This window comes from Electrona antarctica, assembly GCF_951216825.1.
Source record: "Electrona antarctica genome assembly, chromosome: 6".
In the NCBI taxonomy this organism is placed as follows: Eukaryota; Metazoa; Chordata; class Actinopteri; order Myctophiformes; family Myctophidae; genus Electrona; species Electrona antarctica.
In genome coordinates, this window is record NC_136811.1 from 11,575,003 (window position 1) to 11,590,199 (window position 15,197).

The following is a 15,197-nucleotide window of genomic DNA, read 5'->3' on the forward strand; positions in this document are numbered from 1 at the left end:
AGAAATTATGTGCAGGTGAGAAAAGAAACCCACGGAGGGCTTATGTGGTTAACTTAATTGTATCTATCTATACGGTATATCTTGTATGAGTTCTCTCCCTTGATCGGTGTGATCTCTCTCTCTCTCCTGATTGGATAAAATTGGTATCCCGACCAGAACATGTATTTTGTGTTTACTAAAGAGCTTGAGAGACAGGGAGGGAGACCCCAGCTGTATACAGTATACAGTATAGATTTAAAACTTATTTTTTACAAATAAATATCACTTATGAATCTGATACATGACATTACGCCAACAATGGCCATACTAGTACGAAGTCTACGAACACAAACCTATGACTTTACAAGTGGGCTTGTGTGTCTAATCTATGTGGCATGCCTGCAGTGGATGAGTCAGCAGGATGTCTTGCGGGTATTGGGTGTGTGCGTGCGCGTGTGCGTGCGTGTGCGTGTGTGTCTGTGTGTGTGTGCTAGCAAACAGTAGAAACTCTTCAGGGCAGCAGTAGGCTTCCATGAAGAGTTAATTAAGTACTTAAGCCCTATTTTCCCTGCGACATACTAGCGTCAACAGATTCTACAAATGGCTTCTAAAGTCAGTTTTCTGAAAAAAACGATGTTTCTATATCAGTGGTGCTCAAGCGTTTTCATGTCGAGCACCCACAGAATTATCTGTATGTGGCCGCGGACCTCCATCTGAAAACATGTTGTTCCAGGGACCCCCCAGAAGCAAAGATATGAGTTAAATACGTTCCCTGTGAAATAATATAATATTCAAAGATTTGCACACATTTTCACGATTATTCAAAAATAGCAGATCTACAAACTCATAGCGCAGCACCGAGTGCCGCGCTATGAGTATACGCTAAAGTTTTCCTAGCAATGTGAGGGTCTTTTTGAGTGGTGCAACCACTCCAAGGAACAGCAATGTCCGTGTTCACCTATGTGTTCACCCATGTGTTCACCCACCTATGTCACTATGAGCACGAGTACCAATGACTACCAAAAGTGGCGCTGTTGTGCCAGAAACAGAGAGAGAGATAGTGCTGCACTGCTGCCTGCTAATGAGAGACAGACAGAGAGAGAGAGAGAGAGAGAGGGGAGGGGGGGGGGAGTTGCACCACTCAGTTCACACGGGTGTGATTTTTTTTAATTTGTATTACTGTGCTCTATATAGTATAAAGTTACTTTTCTGCAGGGAGTAAACGGCAGTGCTTCACTGCAGAGCTGTATGTAAACATGGCGACTATACTATTCCTCTGCTCACAGCACACATCTGTCTCCCTCTCTCTCTCTCTCTCTCTCCACTTGTCGTCGGCGGTGTCGTCGACAGTGATTCGGAGGAGTACGAAGACTCGGACAGCGAGAGCGAGGACCCCTTCACCACCCATCAGGCACGTAGACAGACGGGAACCTCGGGCTCTCAGCGAGGGGCCGCGCCCCCCTTCTATAATTACCCGGCGGCCGGCTGGACACCCCCCTTTTCTAGTGCGCCGCCGCTCCCGTGAGTAACACAGACACGCAGGCAGACACGCAGACAGACAGACACGCAGGCAGACAGACAGACAGACAGGCAGAGTGCACCCCCCCCCCCCCCTCCAGAGGTTACAGATAGGACTATTCAGAGAAAAAGGCTGATGCACACCTCGAACGGTTGGTGACAGGTGCGTAGGATAAAGTGCATAATACGCACTGTCAGGACCTTCAACAGGACCTTCATCCGTCCTGGTGAAGGACTAACTTATTAGCAACATTTAGGAGGACTAACAATGGTCATGAAGCCTAATATATAGTATATTAGCAACAGCTGATGCTAGATCAGTTAGCTGAAGTGAAGTATCTATATAGACCCCCCCCCAGCAGAGCAGGGCTTAGGGTTAGGAACAGCATGCAGTATGGCTACCTGAGCTTTAGCCAATAAATAAATAAATGACATGATAGTTGCTAACATGTTAGCTTGACAGAACGTACACAACACGTGACGTCAGCATTGAGGAAACAAACACGACAAGATTTTGAACATAGCCTCACACCCCCCCATCCTCAGTGAGTATCAGAGAGGTCAGTGTAGGCAAGGTTCGATAACTACTGTGGATATAGAGAGGTAACTAGGACTACATATACTGATACTGATACTCTTACTTTTACACGTACAATGGGCAGGGACAGACCAAAAAACGCCAGCAAGCTGCCATAGGGTCAAGTCGAGCACACGCAACGCAGACAGGGTCAAGCACACGCAACGCAGACAGACACACAGACAGGTCAACGTGGACTGCAACAACAACAACAACAACAACAACAGCGTATAGGCAGGGGGAGAACAGACACAAATCACCCGAGGTCTGTCTGTCTGTGTGTCTGTCTATGGGTCCGTCTGTCGAGCGATTTCCAAGACAGATGACGTAGCCGCCATCCCCAACCACCCCCTCCCCCCCAACCCCCGACTCCCCTTCCTTCTTCCGCTCGAAAACGTTTGCCCACAGATTTCACGTTTCGATTGACCCTCGACGGTAGTAGAGCGACTGCGACCACGCCTACTGCTACTATGGGGTGTGGGGAGGCGCCATTGACCATGAGGTCGCGCTCGTTAAACCCCCCCCACCCCCCCCCCCCTCCCTCCCTCGTCCCCTCTCTCGGCGATGTGAGGCTCAGGTTGTCGCTTGCCCCCCCCCCCCCCCCCCGGCCGGCCCCTCCGCCCGCCCGGCCACCTCCATCATCACTCTTCATCTGGTCATCTGCACCGTGGCGTCCAAAGTCCTTGTCGTCATGCGTGTGATCAAGAATCTCTCCGGTTGTTCCTCTGGACTCGTCCTCGCTCCTGTCTGTTCGGTCTCTGCTCTTCCTTTATAGCCATGGCTGGTTTCTCTGCTTGCTTTGGCTTCTTCCCCCCCCCCCCCCCCCCCCCCCCCCCCCTCATTTTGCTTTCCTCACATTGGCTTCCACATCTTCACACCGTCCACAACACACTTCTGCAACTCTTTCCCCTAGCTGTCTCTCCTTGGACTTACTGAGTCTATAGCTAACACTCTAAGTCTAGGACAGTGGTTCTCAAAGAGGGGGTCCAGGGGGACCCTCAGGGTTCACCGGGGGGAGGTCCGAATGGACGTACAAATGGAACCAAATGGACACTTAACAGGTCCATTTGGTTCCATTCGTATTGTGTGCCCTCAGAGACATGGGAGTGAAATAAAGAAGTTTTGAGAACCACTGCTCTAGGATTTAAGCCTAACTCGCGGATATTTAACACCCTGACTGCTCCCACACCTGTCATTACAGAGATACTGACCAAAGCTAACGGCCAAAAAGTCTTGAAATCAAACCAAACACCACAATTACAGTCAGCTCCTCTTAAATGGAATGGCTTGGCATTGTTGTTCACGTGCTTGCTGTGCTTTTGCATGCAAGGTATTAATTAGACTGATTGAGAAAAAAAAAGTATAATTCCAAAATGGAATTTGGTGAGTTGAGTTGCAGTCCTGACTTTAACGAGCATCTGCAGATGACTGTATATATCCATTCAGCTCTGTACATACATATATATATCACTCCGCATCACTTCTCTAATCACCTCTTTCCTTCCTTTCTCTTCTCACCTTTCCTCGGCCTCCCGTCCGTCCGCCCACCTCCCCTCCCCTCAACCCTGTCTTTCTCGACGTGTCTCACCCCGTTTTCCCCCCACCCTGTTTTTGTCCTCGTTCATTCCTCCATTCCCCCCTCTTCCCTCTCTCTGTCCTTTATCTCTCTCTGTCTCTATGCAGGACTCCAAACGTTTCCTCCAATGGCAACCCTGGCTATGAGAGCCTGCCCTTGACTGACAGACAGTCCCCACCCCCTTCTGTGAGTTCCTCTGTACTTGTCACATAACCATCTCTCATTACTGTTAGGGTCCCGTACACCTAAAACTAAATCGCTCTCTCTCTCTCTGTTCCGGGGGGAGAGGGGAGGCGGGGAGCAGAGCAGCTCGCAATTCATTTTCAATGGGAGTCCATGGGTTTCACAGAGCAGCTCTGCTCCATGGCTGTGTTCTGCCCCCCCCCTGTGAAACCCAGTGACTCCCATTGAAACTGAATTGCGAGCTGCTCTTCCCCCCCCTCCCCTCTCCCCCCGGAACAGAGAGAGCGGTTTCGTTTCAATAGTGTGTCCGGGGCCTTAGGGTCCTATCTTGCGCGCCGCCTTACCCCTTATGCCTAAACTTATTAGCCACATTTTGCTATTAAAAAAAACAAACATTTTAAATCGCATGTTGTGAGCTTGTAGACCGGCTATTTGAACTAACCCTAACCCTTCCCTTAGTGTACAATGCCCATTTTAAACCCATAAAACATAAATTACCCCAAAACAAAAGTTAACATGGAGGCAAAGCTCCAACCTCGCAAAGACCCTGTAGGCTGGCCTATTTTTTTTATTTCTGGTGGCGTCACTATTTCTTCATCTGCTCACGGTTAACCACCTCAAATGTAATGGTTTAAACCATGTAAATTAGAGTAGCAACATGCCGATATTAGTAGTGAAAGGTTTGAACGAGAAAGAACAGGCTTTCAAGACAGACTTACAGGTTTCTTACAGGTGTCTGGTTTGTTTTCCAACCTCAAACACCTTGAGCGCTCTGATAAGGGGATTAGATTAGATTCAATTTATTGTCACTGCACAGACTCGTATACAAATACTTTGACAATGAAATGAAAAGATGCATTTCTCATGTGGCATGAGTGCACCATTAAAGGACCATTTCACCACTTTTCAACTCCTATAATTAGGAAGCCACGGCTGATTTTGAGACACAGACTGAGTAGGAAAAAATGGTGGTGTTTTATCATGAACATTAGTGAGGACCAATTATATGAAGAGATGTTGAAAAGTGGTGAAGTGGTCCTTTAACTGTCATTAACACAAGCGTATACCCTCGGTTATCTCCAAGTGGCTCGTGGTGGATCTACGAACTCACAACGTGTCACTTTGCGATGCGTTGTGAGCTTGTAGATTGCCTATTTTCACAGAAGACATTTGGTGTAGACTAACTAGAGAGGCAATAATGGAGGGGACCAATATTGTAGACCCATGACAGACACCACTCAACAACATACTGTACACTCACTCACTGTATCAGAACCACAGTAGTAATGACTCTTTTATAATGCATGCAGTCTTGGATGAAGTCCAGATAGTGACCAGCATCTAAGAAGAAGTATTACTACATTCCAATATTATGTTGATCTTTGTGACTTGGCTGAATAACTGTATCTTCTCTGTAACTGTATCTTATTTTTTCCCCCCGTTCTTTTCTGTCTGCACCTTTGGACCTCCATCACTGTCTCATCTGGCCAAATCACGTGGTGGTTTTGTGAAAGTACAGTACTCTCCCAGCATGCTGACTGGTTACGGGGGAAGTCAATCGCACCCCAACCCCTCCCATTCAAGGAACCTGTATTCACGTTGATTATTTTTTGTTAGGAAAAAAATAAATTAAAAAAACGTAGTAGGAGAGGGAAAAAAGAGTTAAATTTTCTTATGAACGGACACTTTACTGAGATGGAAAGAAGAAGAGAGAAAAAGAAAACTAATATAAAAAGGAAAAAAAACTGAATGCTAGGTGTGAAATCAAGGCGTGTAACGTCAGTACCATTGACAATTGTGAATTTGTGATTATAGAAGCACTTAAAAAGAATCTTAGAGATGCAGCGTTTAAGGGGACTCACGTTCGACTATCATGGCACATATAAGGGTCGGGTGTGGTTATGCAAAAGGTTATGCACCAAGTTCAGTACGTCAAAGAATCCCCTTTGTTCCACTTTTATCTGTCCAAAAGTCTGTGTTTAACTGTGAGGCGAGGCCAAAAAAATGGTATTGACGTTACTGCGTTGTAGTTTTATATTCTTAAATGTATCGGTATCACCAATTTATTTTCGAGTTTTTATATTAAAAAAAAGGAAAAAAAACCTATTGTTGTAGAAAAAAACACTGGCACGTAGCAACAAGACACTTTTTTTTTCTCTGAATGGATTATGCAGCTCCCCTCACTTGGTATTCAAATGTTTTGTTTTTTTACTTTTTATAGGTGGCAATTCTGTATTTCCCTTGTATTACCTTCTGATATTATATCTTCTGATATTATTCTACTGTACATTTCACTGTCTCTATATAATACCTGAATAAACCATTGCTCTTAAAATAAAATACTCGAGGGCTATTAAGCCCCTAATGAAGGCCAAACAGAGGGACTACAATTTCCCCAGTCGGGTCTTGAGAGTGGAGAACTACAATTCCCATGACAGGTACATAGCAATAGACTTCCTGCTACTGGTGCTGCAGTAGCCCTGCCGTAACTAGCAATAATAACTATGTATAGCAGTGGGTTTCTGGGATCTCTATAGGCTGTTTTTTTGTGTATATATGGTACTGGTATGTCGGAGATTTAATTGAATCCCCCCCTCCTTGCCTACTGACCTTGGTAACCCTGAAATTGAGTTTGTAAGGTATTATATCAATGCTCCTTTTGAATGGCATCCTTTTACACTTCAAGAGTCTAATATAAATAAAAGATAACTACGATAACCTCAACAACGATGGACTGGTCCTCTTCATTCCAAACTCTCCAATGTAATAATAACCTAGCTAGAAATAACCCATGGAATAAAAGCTAAATAAAATGACCATATAACCGTTTTGTCAGGCCAAGTCCCGATCTGTGATTTTTGAAAAAAGGGGCACACTGTAAGCATTGTGTCCCATGCACTCTCAATCAATGAACAGTACGTCAAATGTTTTAGGTATTACTATTAACAATTCTAAACCCAATATGTTCTTGTTGTACTACATACAGCCAACAACCAGTTGAAGAGATCACAGATTGAGGCTTTTACCTTTGCTTTTATATCCGAGACCATTCATGTTAACCCATTTAGGCCTGACCTCGAAATTTAAAAGTTTTTTTAAATGCCTTTTCTGACAAAACTCATGTTTCTATATCAGTGGTTCTCAATATTTCATGTCAAGGACCCCAAAAATTATATGTAATATGCCGCCGACCCCCATCTGAAAATATGTTGTTCCAGGGACCCCCACAGAAGCAAAGATTTGAGTTAAAATATGATTATATATTCAAAATCTGTGCCACATTTTCACGATTTTTCAAAAATATCAGACCTACAAGCTCGTGAGCTTGTAGATCTGCTATTTTTCAATGGCTAAATTATAAGATAATGTTTAAAACACCAAAAGGGGTTCCCGCCCAAAATGAAGATGCTTCTGAATATGTATTATATTGCTAGTTTAACCACTTCAAATACTCTTTCATCTAAAATAATTACTAAGCTAAAATAAGACATAACAAGCTCAGAACAAGGTCACAGCGCAACGTGTTGTGAGCGTATGTCTCCGTTACAACAGGCTTCCATAAGAGTACATTCAATGGAATCATGACTGAATTTGGTTGTGTTGACTGAGAACTTTAATCAATGTAATAATAATAATAACCCATTTAAAACAACAGATCAAACCTTTTAATATAAATATGTTTTCAGTATCACGACGAACCTCCAGAGTCTGGTTGGGTGTATTTCCGTCAGTCCGTCGTCTGCGACATAACGTCCCCAGTCAGTCAGAAACCTCATCTCCATCTTTGCTTTATTCATAAATGAATATGCCCCACCTCATCGTATGACAAATATTTATTTCATATTTATTTATCTACCATCTCACAATGTACCGCATTGCGATGGGTTGTGAGCATGTAGATGTAGTTTTTGCTACTTTTTTTTATAAATCTTTAAAGTGAACGTTTTTTTTCTTTATATAAATATTAAACCAATCAAAAAGTATTAAGAGCTTGTGTGACTTGAATGCTAACTACATTGGATCCATTTGGAACACATTTTGTCCACTTCCTGAAAAGTAACAGTTTTGGACTTGGAAGGTTTCCTCCCGCCAGTAACGATAAGACAATGCTCCCAATGTTCAATTAGATATGCATAGATTAATAGGCAGAAGGAGCGAGTGCATTCTCTGGCAGTGGCAATCAGCCGAGGGGAGGGGAGGCGGCGGCACCTGCCGGGGACGGTGGGGGAATTATGACCGCGGCAGTGCCGGTCCGTTCGGCGGGCCGACACCCAACTGCCGAGACATGCGTTGCCGGTTAAAATCAGCCGTGGCTTCCCTGTGAGGTTTGGGGTTAGGGTGTCAGTGTCGCTGGTTAAAACTCACCCGTAGATCCTCCTGACATGCGCTGCCGGTTTTAAAAAACCCAGCCGTGACTTCCCTGTTAGGGTTTGGGGTAGGGTGTCGGAGTCGGACTGATGCCGCCGAGAAACACCGTGTTGTCAGCAATTGGCGGCTACTCCGCGGCATCAGCCGCTGCCGGAAAATGCACTCGCTCAGGGGGACGGGGAGGACAGACAAATTAAACATAACATAACAGGAATTAACATACAATTAACATATCCAGCAGCCAGTGCTTACATAGTACCTGTGTGCATAGACCATCGGGAAGACAACCAGTCCTAAAGCAGTCTACCTCTGTAGTGCATAGATGAACAGAAAAAAGGTAAGTAAAGAAGAGTGTGTTCATGTGCTACTAAAACCTTATAGGTTATCAACTTGCATGTACTGTACAATAGAATTTGGGCGCTTGGCGCATAAGTCAGACCCTATGAATTCCGGAAGTCTGATAAGATAACCCGACAAATTCCTTAAATTGAACATCTTAGGATAATTCAACCGTTGATCTACACACTTGTAAATTGGCTATTTTCCACGAAGGCATTTGATGAAGGCCGGGTCCCAGTATAGACCCCTGGGGGATACTGGTCACTGACGTCTGTCACTGACTGACATTTCGACGAGTGTCCAGGCTTTGACAAGCAGCTCGGCACTGTGGAAGATGCCTGTCAATCCGCCACAACTGCAGTGAAGGTGCAGATTTAATGAGTTCTCCACTGACTTAATTTGGGTAGGTTATTTTAAGTAAATCCGCTTAAAAATGAAACACCCCCAAAACACTTAATATGCAGCCAAAGCTCTACCCTCGCAAAGACCCTGTAGGCTGGCATGTTTAATATTTATCGGATTTGTAAAGTGTTTTTTTGCTTATTTGGCCTACTGTACTTTACCGTTGAGCACCAAAACCCTTCTACTCAAAACGTGGCTGACGCGAGTGTCGCTGCACGTTTGGGACTTATTGTGTATCAGTAACGTTAAGAGCAGGCTGGCACCAAATGGATTATGTTTCATGCATGAAAAAGAAGTTTGAGATTTCTTCAAAGAGGTGAAAGAAGGCCAGTGCACAGAGAGACACGTGGCTCCTGTGTCATCTCAGAGCAAAGAAAAAAGTGAATCAGCTACCATGGTACAATCAAAGCCATCCTTCATTTCGAGAGGAGAAAAAAAACCCCGTCTTCAATTCTCTTTGGAACTTTTGTGTGTTTGTGTCAATATTGTAGTTGTAGTGCATTCCCTGAGGAATTTGTCAAGAAGCATTTTGTTTAAAAAAAAGGAAACAAAAAAGGCATTGTTTTGTCTTGCGTTTGTTTGTTTTGTTTTGTCTCCCAGAGTAGGAGGTTATGTCCCACACCATGTACCGGTAATGTCATTGTTCCAAACCAAAAAAAAGAGGAGAAAACAAGAAAATCATTTCCGGGTGTCGTCCGAGTTCAGCCATGAACCGTCCTCTTCTACATCACGTGGAACGACTAGAAGCATCTCTGCTACGTCCTGAGAAAGCTGCTCACCGAGGAATGCACTGAAAGAGAGAGAGAAACTCACAAACACATACTTATCCAAATTCCACAAAATATGTCATTTTGACAAACCGCTGTGTAAATTACTGGGAGGGGGAAAAGGTGTTTGTGTTTGTAGCTGCTCGCTAAACGTTTGAGAACCACTGGCCTACGTGCCTACTAACTACAGCAGTAGCAAACAACAAGTGTGTGTGTGTGTGTGAGGTAAGCCTCATGTGACGACCGACCCATATGGGATGACTCACTATGAGACAGGCCATACATCACACCACGGCCTACTCTAGCTCTAGCAGCAGTTTGAACTCCACTGCACACACACTTGCTCTTCTAGGGCATTTTATTTGCTCACTTCTGTCACCCTAGCTAGGGATGCTATTCTGCAAAAATGTCCAATCTACAGGGTCACAAGTCACAACAGATTGGCTCTCTTTGAAAACGTTTTGGTGTGTGGAGGGAAAAAGAAGCGGACCCCTGTCAATTAAGCATAATAGTGTCAAACTGACAATTCCATACATCGCCACAAATCACATCAAACGTGTCATGATTGCATGTCACCGTTTCTCCCCATCGACAGTTCCTTGATTCTTACTTTGACGGTTAGGTGGGAAGCTGGAGAGATAAGTTGATATAGGCGAATGTCTTTGTTGAAATAAACAGTGGTACCTCCTCCGCGTCATCAGCGCCCATACCCGAGGTGGGGTTGGCGAAAGGGCCTTTCTGTGTGGAGTTTGCATGTTCTCCCCGTGTCCCCTAGGGTAGGTACCCTCACAAAAACATGCAGTAATCCTGGTCTCTAAAACTACCTCCCCCTGGCCAGCCGAGCGCCTGATGGAGGGGAAAGGAACTGGTTGGAATAGCGTGTTCCTTCCACGCGCTACGTCTGGCCAGGGACATTTCCCCCTGTCAGGTGAAAAGAAGCAGCTTGGACTCCTCATGCATAGAAGGAGGCATGAGGTCAGTCTGCTGCCCCCCCAGGTTGGCAGAGGAAGTGTAGCACCCAGGATTACATTAGATAATTGGCACTGGGTGAAAAAACTGGGTTGCAAAATCGTGGGATAAAATAAAAAAAAGGGGGGGGGGGGGGAAATAAATAAACAGTGGTGGACATAAGAATGTTTTCAATGTGTTGCTACAGAGTTCTTACCGTAGATCTGCTTCTCCTCCGATGTTTACGGGATTCTTTAGTTTGGAGTCCAGGTTGTAGTACTGCCCATTAACCTGTCGCACTGCCAGCCAGTGGCGTCGTCTTAGCGGGAGGGACACAATGCCCAGCGACACGCGTGACGGAACGTTGAGTATGAAGCCCTGAACCTTGGACATGCAAAGACTCTGCACAGTCCTGGATGGCAACACAAGGCAGAGAGGTCAAGTTAAGTCTGGGGGTTAACCCATTCAGGCCTGACGTCGAAATTTAAAAAAAAAGTTTTCTAAATCATGACAATTTTCGGAAAGATTTGAGGCACATTTTAACGATTTTTCAAAAATAGCAGACCTACAAGTTCATAGCGCGCCACTCGGTGGCGCGCTATGAGCTTGTAGATCTGCTATTTTCAATAGCTAAATTATAACAATGTTTAAAACACCAAAAGGGGTTCTCGCCCCAAAATGGGTTAATGGTTAATGTGGTTAAACGCTAACGTGACATGGATGCGTTCCAGGTCTCAATGGATTAACATCCAACACTAGCACTGAATACCAAACGACTCACCCCTTTGCCAACTTGCCCCCGCGAAATGTTTTAATGAAGTTAACAGTTAATTTATTATTTCCCTCCCTCTCTAAAATCTGAAATTATCTTGTATACAGATTTATTTGATTGTACAGTCGATCTCTATACTCTGTAAAATTAAGAAGGAACAACATGACACAGAGACGGTGACTGCATAATCAAGTTAATTTAGGACGTTCTAGCAGTTAATTTCGTTTTATTAAACACATTTCTTCCATATAGCCCATGTTTTGTAATGGCATCATCATGCTATTATGCCCGTGGATGGAGTGAACTTAACAATGATAAATTAATATGATAATACCTTTTATATAATCACCAACATGAATTATGTTTGTTATTTACTGCCGAAACAACAAGTTGGTAAGTTAACGCTGGAAGAGTTGCTCTGCAGAAAATGTTTTCCTGAGATCCTGACTGGATTTGGAATGCGCACCGTGATACTAGGGTCATTTGTTTTGTCATGCCGATTGGCTGAATGAGTTTGTCAAATACTACCCCCTCGACTACACTAGTCTCTTTATGGGCCAAAGTCCAGACTGATATCGTGGGATACGTTTGTGACCTCACGTGATCAGTCTGCCAATGACAGACTAGAACAGGATGGTCTACTATTTTATAGATCGAGTTGTGCAACATGGTCACCGCTAGGAGTTTCCCCAGTCCAACCTCAGTCTTCTGCAGCAACCCTTTTCATAGCAAGGCCCATTATTTCTTCTGCATTTGAACCACAGATCACCATTTGATGACATTTAGCCTCTCAGACCCAAAACATAAAATATTTTGTTATCGTTGGATAATATTCTGTCCACAGCTCCATGTTGTATAGAGTGTCGCAGTCCCGCCCCCTTTCAGAACAACGAGTGGCCCAGGAAATAATTCCCCATAGGCTTTTTCGTCACACCAGGTTGAGGAACTACTGTATCGTCGACCGCCCGTCATGTGTTGTAGAGTACGACTCACCTGCGCTTGTCCCACCACACTGCCGCCAGGTCTCTGCTCTGCAACGCTGCCATGATGACGTTCACGTCATAGTTCCCTGTTCCTAGCATGGAGCGGTGTGGATTCACCACACACTGTGGAGCTAGCCTGCAGGATCACAATCACAGGAATCATAGGAAGCAATGCTAAGATAGCGTAATAAATCCCCCCTCTTTTTCCCAGCCTGATTTTGGACCAAAGGCATTTGTTCAGATCCCTAAAAGTTGGTACGGATTTGGAACAAAAAAAAAAGACTTCTTCTTGGTGTGATATAACCATCATAAAAAATAAAGAACCGAACCACTTCTAGAACCAATGTTATTTTGGTGGACAAGGGATCTCAGTGAAATGGACCCGAGTTGCAACTGGACTGCTTTTTTTCTGTCTATCTACACCAAATCTCTTCGCCAAAACCAGCTGATCTATAATCTCACAGCACGTTGCGCTGCTGCTGATTCTGAGTTTGTAGATCTGCTATTTTTGGCCCAGAATAGGGATGCTAGGGTTCAAGCAGTTATATGTCACTTATGATGGGTTGAAGGTGGTTAAGAGACACTACACATGTTGAGAGAGAGAGAGAGAGAGCATTTAGACTAGAGTGCAGGGGAAAGGCTCTGAAAGAAATCGGTCCTAAACCAGCAGGGAATATGTGGATCAAAACTTGAGTGTTAACAACAACAAAAACCTTGCACCATTACTCATCTAGAAATGAACTGATTTTCTCTTCTTCTCAGCTGTGTATGTATGTATGTCTCTGTTGAAAGCATTTAGATGACTGATATCTGGTCTATTGTCTATTGTGTTGTCCTGCACTCACTGACCCATTCTAGTAAATGTGAGATAGCTGTATGTCCTAAAAGTTGGTCATCATTATCAGAACGGGCCACCACGATAATGTCACCAAGACTGTAAAACAGATCCCACTGTGTGCCCCTTAAAGACCATAATGAAGCTCTCAAGCTTTATTGTGTTTTATCCATTTGACAGACATGCGTAACATGACATATGTTAATGCATACCGGTATGCATTTATTCAATAAATATGTCAGTCAGTTAGTCCAGTGGTTCCCAAACTTCTTCATGTCAAGGACCCCCAAATTGACACTAATTAGCCCTCCATAAGAGAAGATTTGTACGGCTCTAGCAGTGATTCTCAACCCGTTTGATTTCAAGGACCGCCAGTGTGACATGCATTAGGCTATGGACCCCCATTTAATGGCATTTCTATCTCTGGGACCCCCAATGTATATTGCAAAACCAATGTTGATTTAACAACAGGCCCATTTGGTTCCTATCCTAACTATCATTTAGCTGGGGCCCCCCCTGGAGCTCCCTCAAGGACCCCTGGGGGTCCTCGGACCCCAGCTCACCGTTTGCAGATGTCATCGGCTGTCTCCTTGGTGAACACTCGCTCCTGCAGCACGTTGTTCAAGGCATGGATCGCACACAGCTCCAGTCTCTGTTTCTCATGAAACACCTCCCCTTCGCTCATAGTAGTACTAAACCTATAGAGACACGCACATAACAAACAACCACAAGTAAACATTGTACCGCAGCAGTTTTCCACGACTAAAAACACTAAAACAAGCGATGTGTGAATTCAATTCACAGCTGCAAAAAGTTGTTGCTAGCCATTTGCTTACCGTTGTGGGAGCTATCCCCGGGGGTGAATGAATAAAAACGGTGTTGTTGTTATTATTCACGGCTAATCTCTCGCTTCCAACTCCTAAACAACGTGACAAATAAATCAACCACTGGCGCTGGGCAGCCAGATGAATCTAGTGTCTTTAAAGCTGCTGACAAAGCGATGTGTTTTGAAAAGATGCAGCCGCACACTCTCTCTCTCTGAAAGACAGGCAGATTGACACACCGGAAGTGGGGCTGTTGTTGTTCTGTGTTGCCAAACTTGCCAGGTTTTGCGAGAGAAACAAGCAACCAGGTCTAACCAGTGCCTAAAAAGTACAAATACAACAAAATCCAAAATCACCTTATTGTTCCACCGCTATTCAAAAGCACCTAAATTAAATTATCAATTTGATTGATTGATTGAAGCATTTATTAACAGTTTGCAGAGTTACAGTACATTTCAAGCACAACTCAATTTGTTTAGGGTCCACCATTTTCAATCCATCAATAATTTCCTGTGCTTCCCTGTTCTAATCTCCAGCGAATGTACCAAAGCCCTTTAACTTTAAAAATGATGCCACGCGTTGTGAGCTTGTAGATCTGCTATTTAAAAAAAATCACACCCGTGTGAACTGAGTGGTGCAAGCCGCAAGGTCTTATATAGCCCGATCAGCTGTGGTCTGACGTAATGTCAGTGACCATAGTAACCATGCTCATTATTTTGGGCCCCACGTACAGGTACACACAAACACGGATACAAACAAAGCTGGTTGTTGGAGTGGTTTGCACCACTCAAAAATCGACATTAGGAAACAAGCACAGAAAACCGCAACGCGCAACTACAAATTACAAGCAACTTTACAGGAAAAACAAGCCCAAAGTCGCTTACAATAAGCAGATATGGCAACACTGTTTTTGTTGTTGTGTGTGGCCGCCACGCCCATGCCACGGTCACACCCCTGACCCCATAGCCCAGGCGGACGTACCACGTTGTGATTGGCCAGAATTGGTTTAGTGAAAATGAAAAGGATGCTTTTTAGAGTATATAGTCAAATTAGCCATTCCAATATCTTCCAGAGAAAGGAGTTAGGAGTATCTTTTCTAAACAAAATGCTGCCTCTGTATTTTTGC

At 44.2% G+C, this 15,197-nt stretch overlaps 2 protein-coding genes across 2 annotated transcripts in view; one reads left to right on the plus strand and one right to left on the minus strand.

The window, feature by feature from the left end:
* ttyh1 (tweety family member 1) overlaps positions 1–6,554 on the plus strand; it is a 24,092-nt gene extending 17,538 nt beyond the window's left edge. The window contains exons 3-5 of the mRNA XM_079503629.1: positions 1,330–1,500; positions 3,758–3,836; positions 5,353–6,554. Coding sequence (XP_079359755.1) covers positions 1,330–1,500; positions 3,758–3,836; positions 5,353–5,436 — 334 coding nt within the window. The 3' untranslated portion in view covers positions 5,437–6,554. The remainder of the gene's footprint in view (positions 1–1,329; positions 1,501–3,757; positions 3,837–5,352) is intronic.
* A 1,097-nt stretch (positions 6,555–7,651) lies between these two features.
* Positions 7,652–14,294, minus strand: josd2 (Josephin domain containing 2). The gene is made up of 5 exons (XM_079502974.1): positions 14,084–14,294; positions 13,811–13,945; positions 12,423–12,548; positions 10,875–11,069; positions 7,652–9,732 (listed from the first exon to the last, which is right to left on the minus strand). Exons 2-5 carry the CDS (start codon positions 13,930–13,932, stop codon positions 9,621–9,623), a joined length of 555 nt encoding a protein of 184 aa, XP_079359100.1. The 5' UTR covers positions 13,933–13,945; positions 14,084–14,294; the 3' UTR covers positions 7,652–9,620.
* Positions 14,295–15,197: the final 903 nt, after the last annotated feature.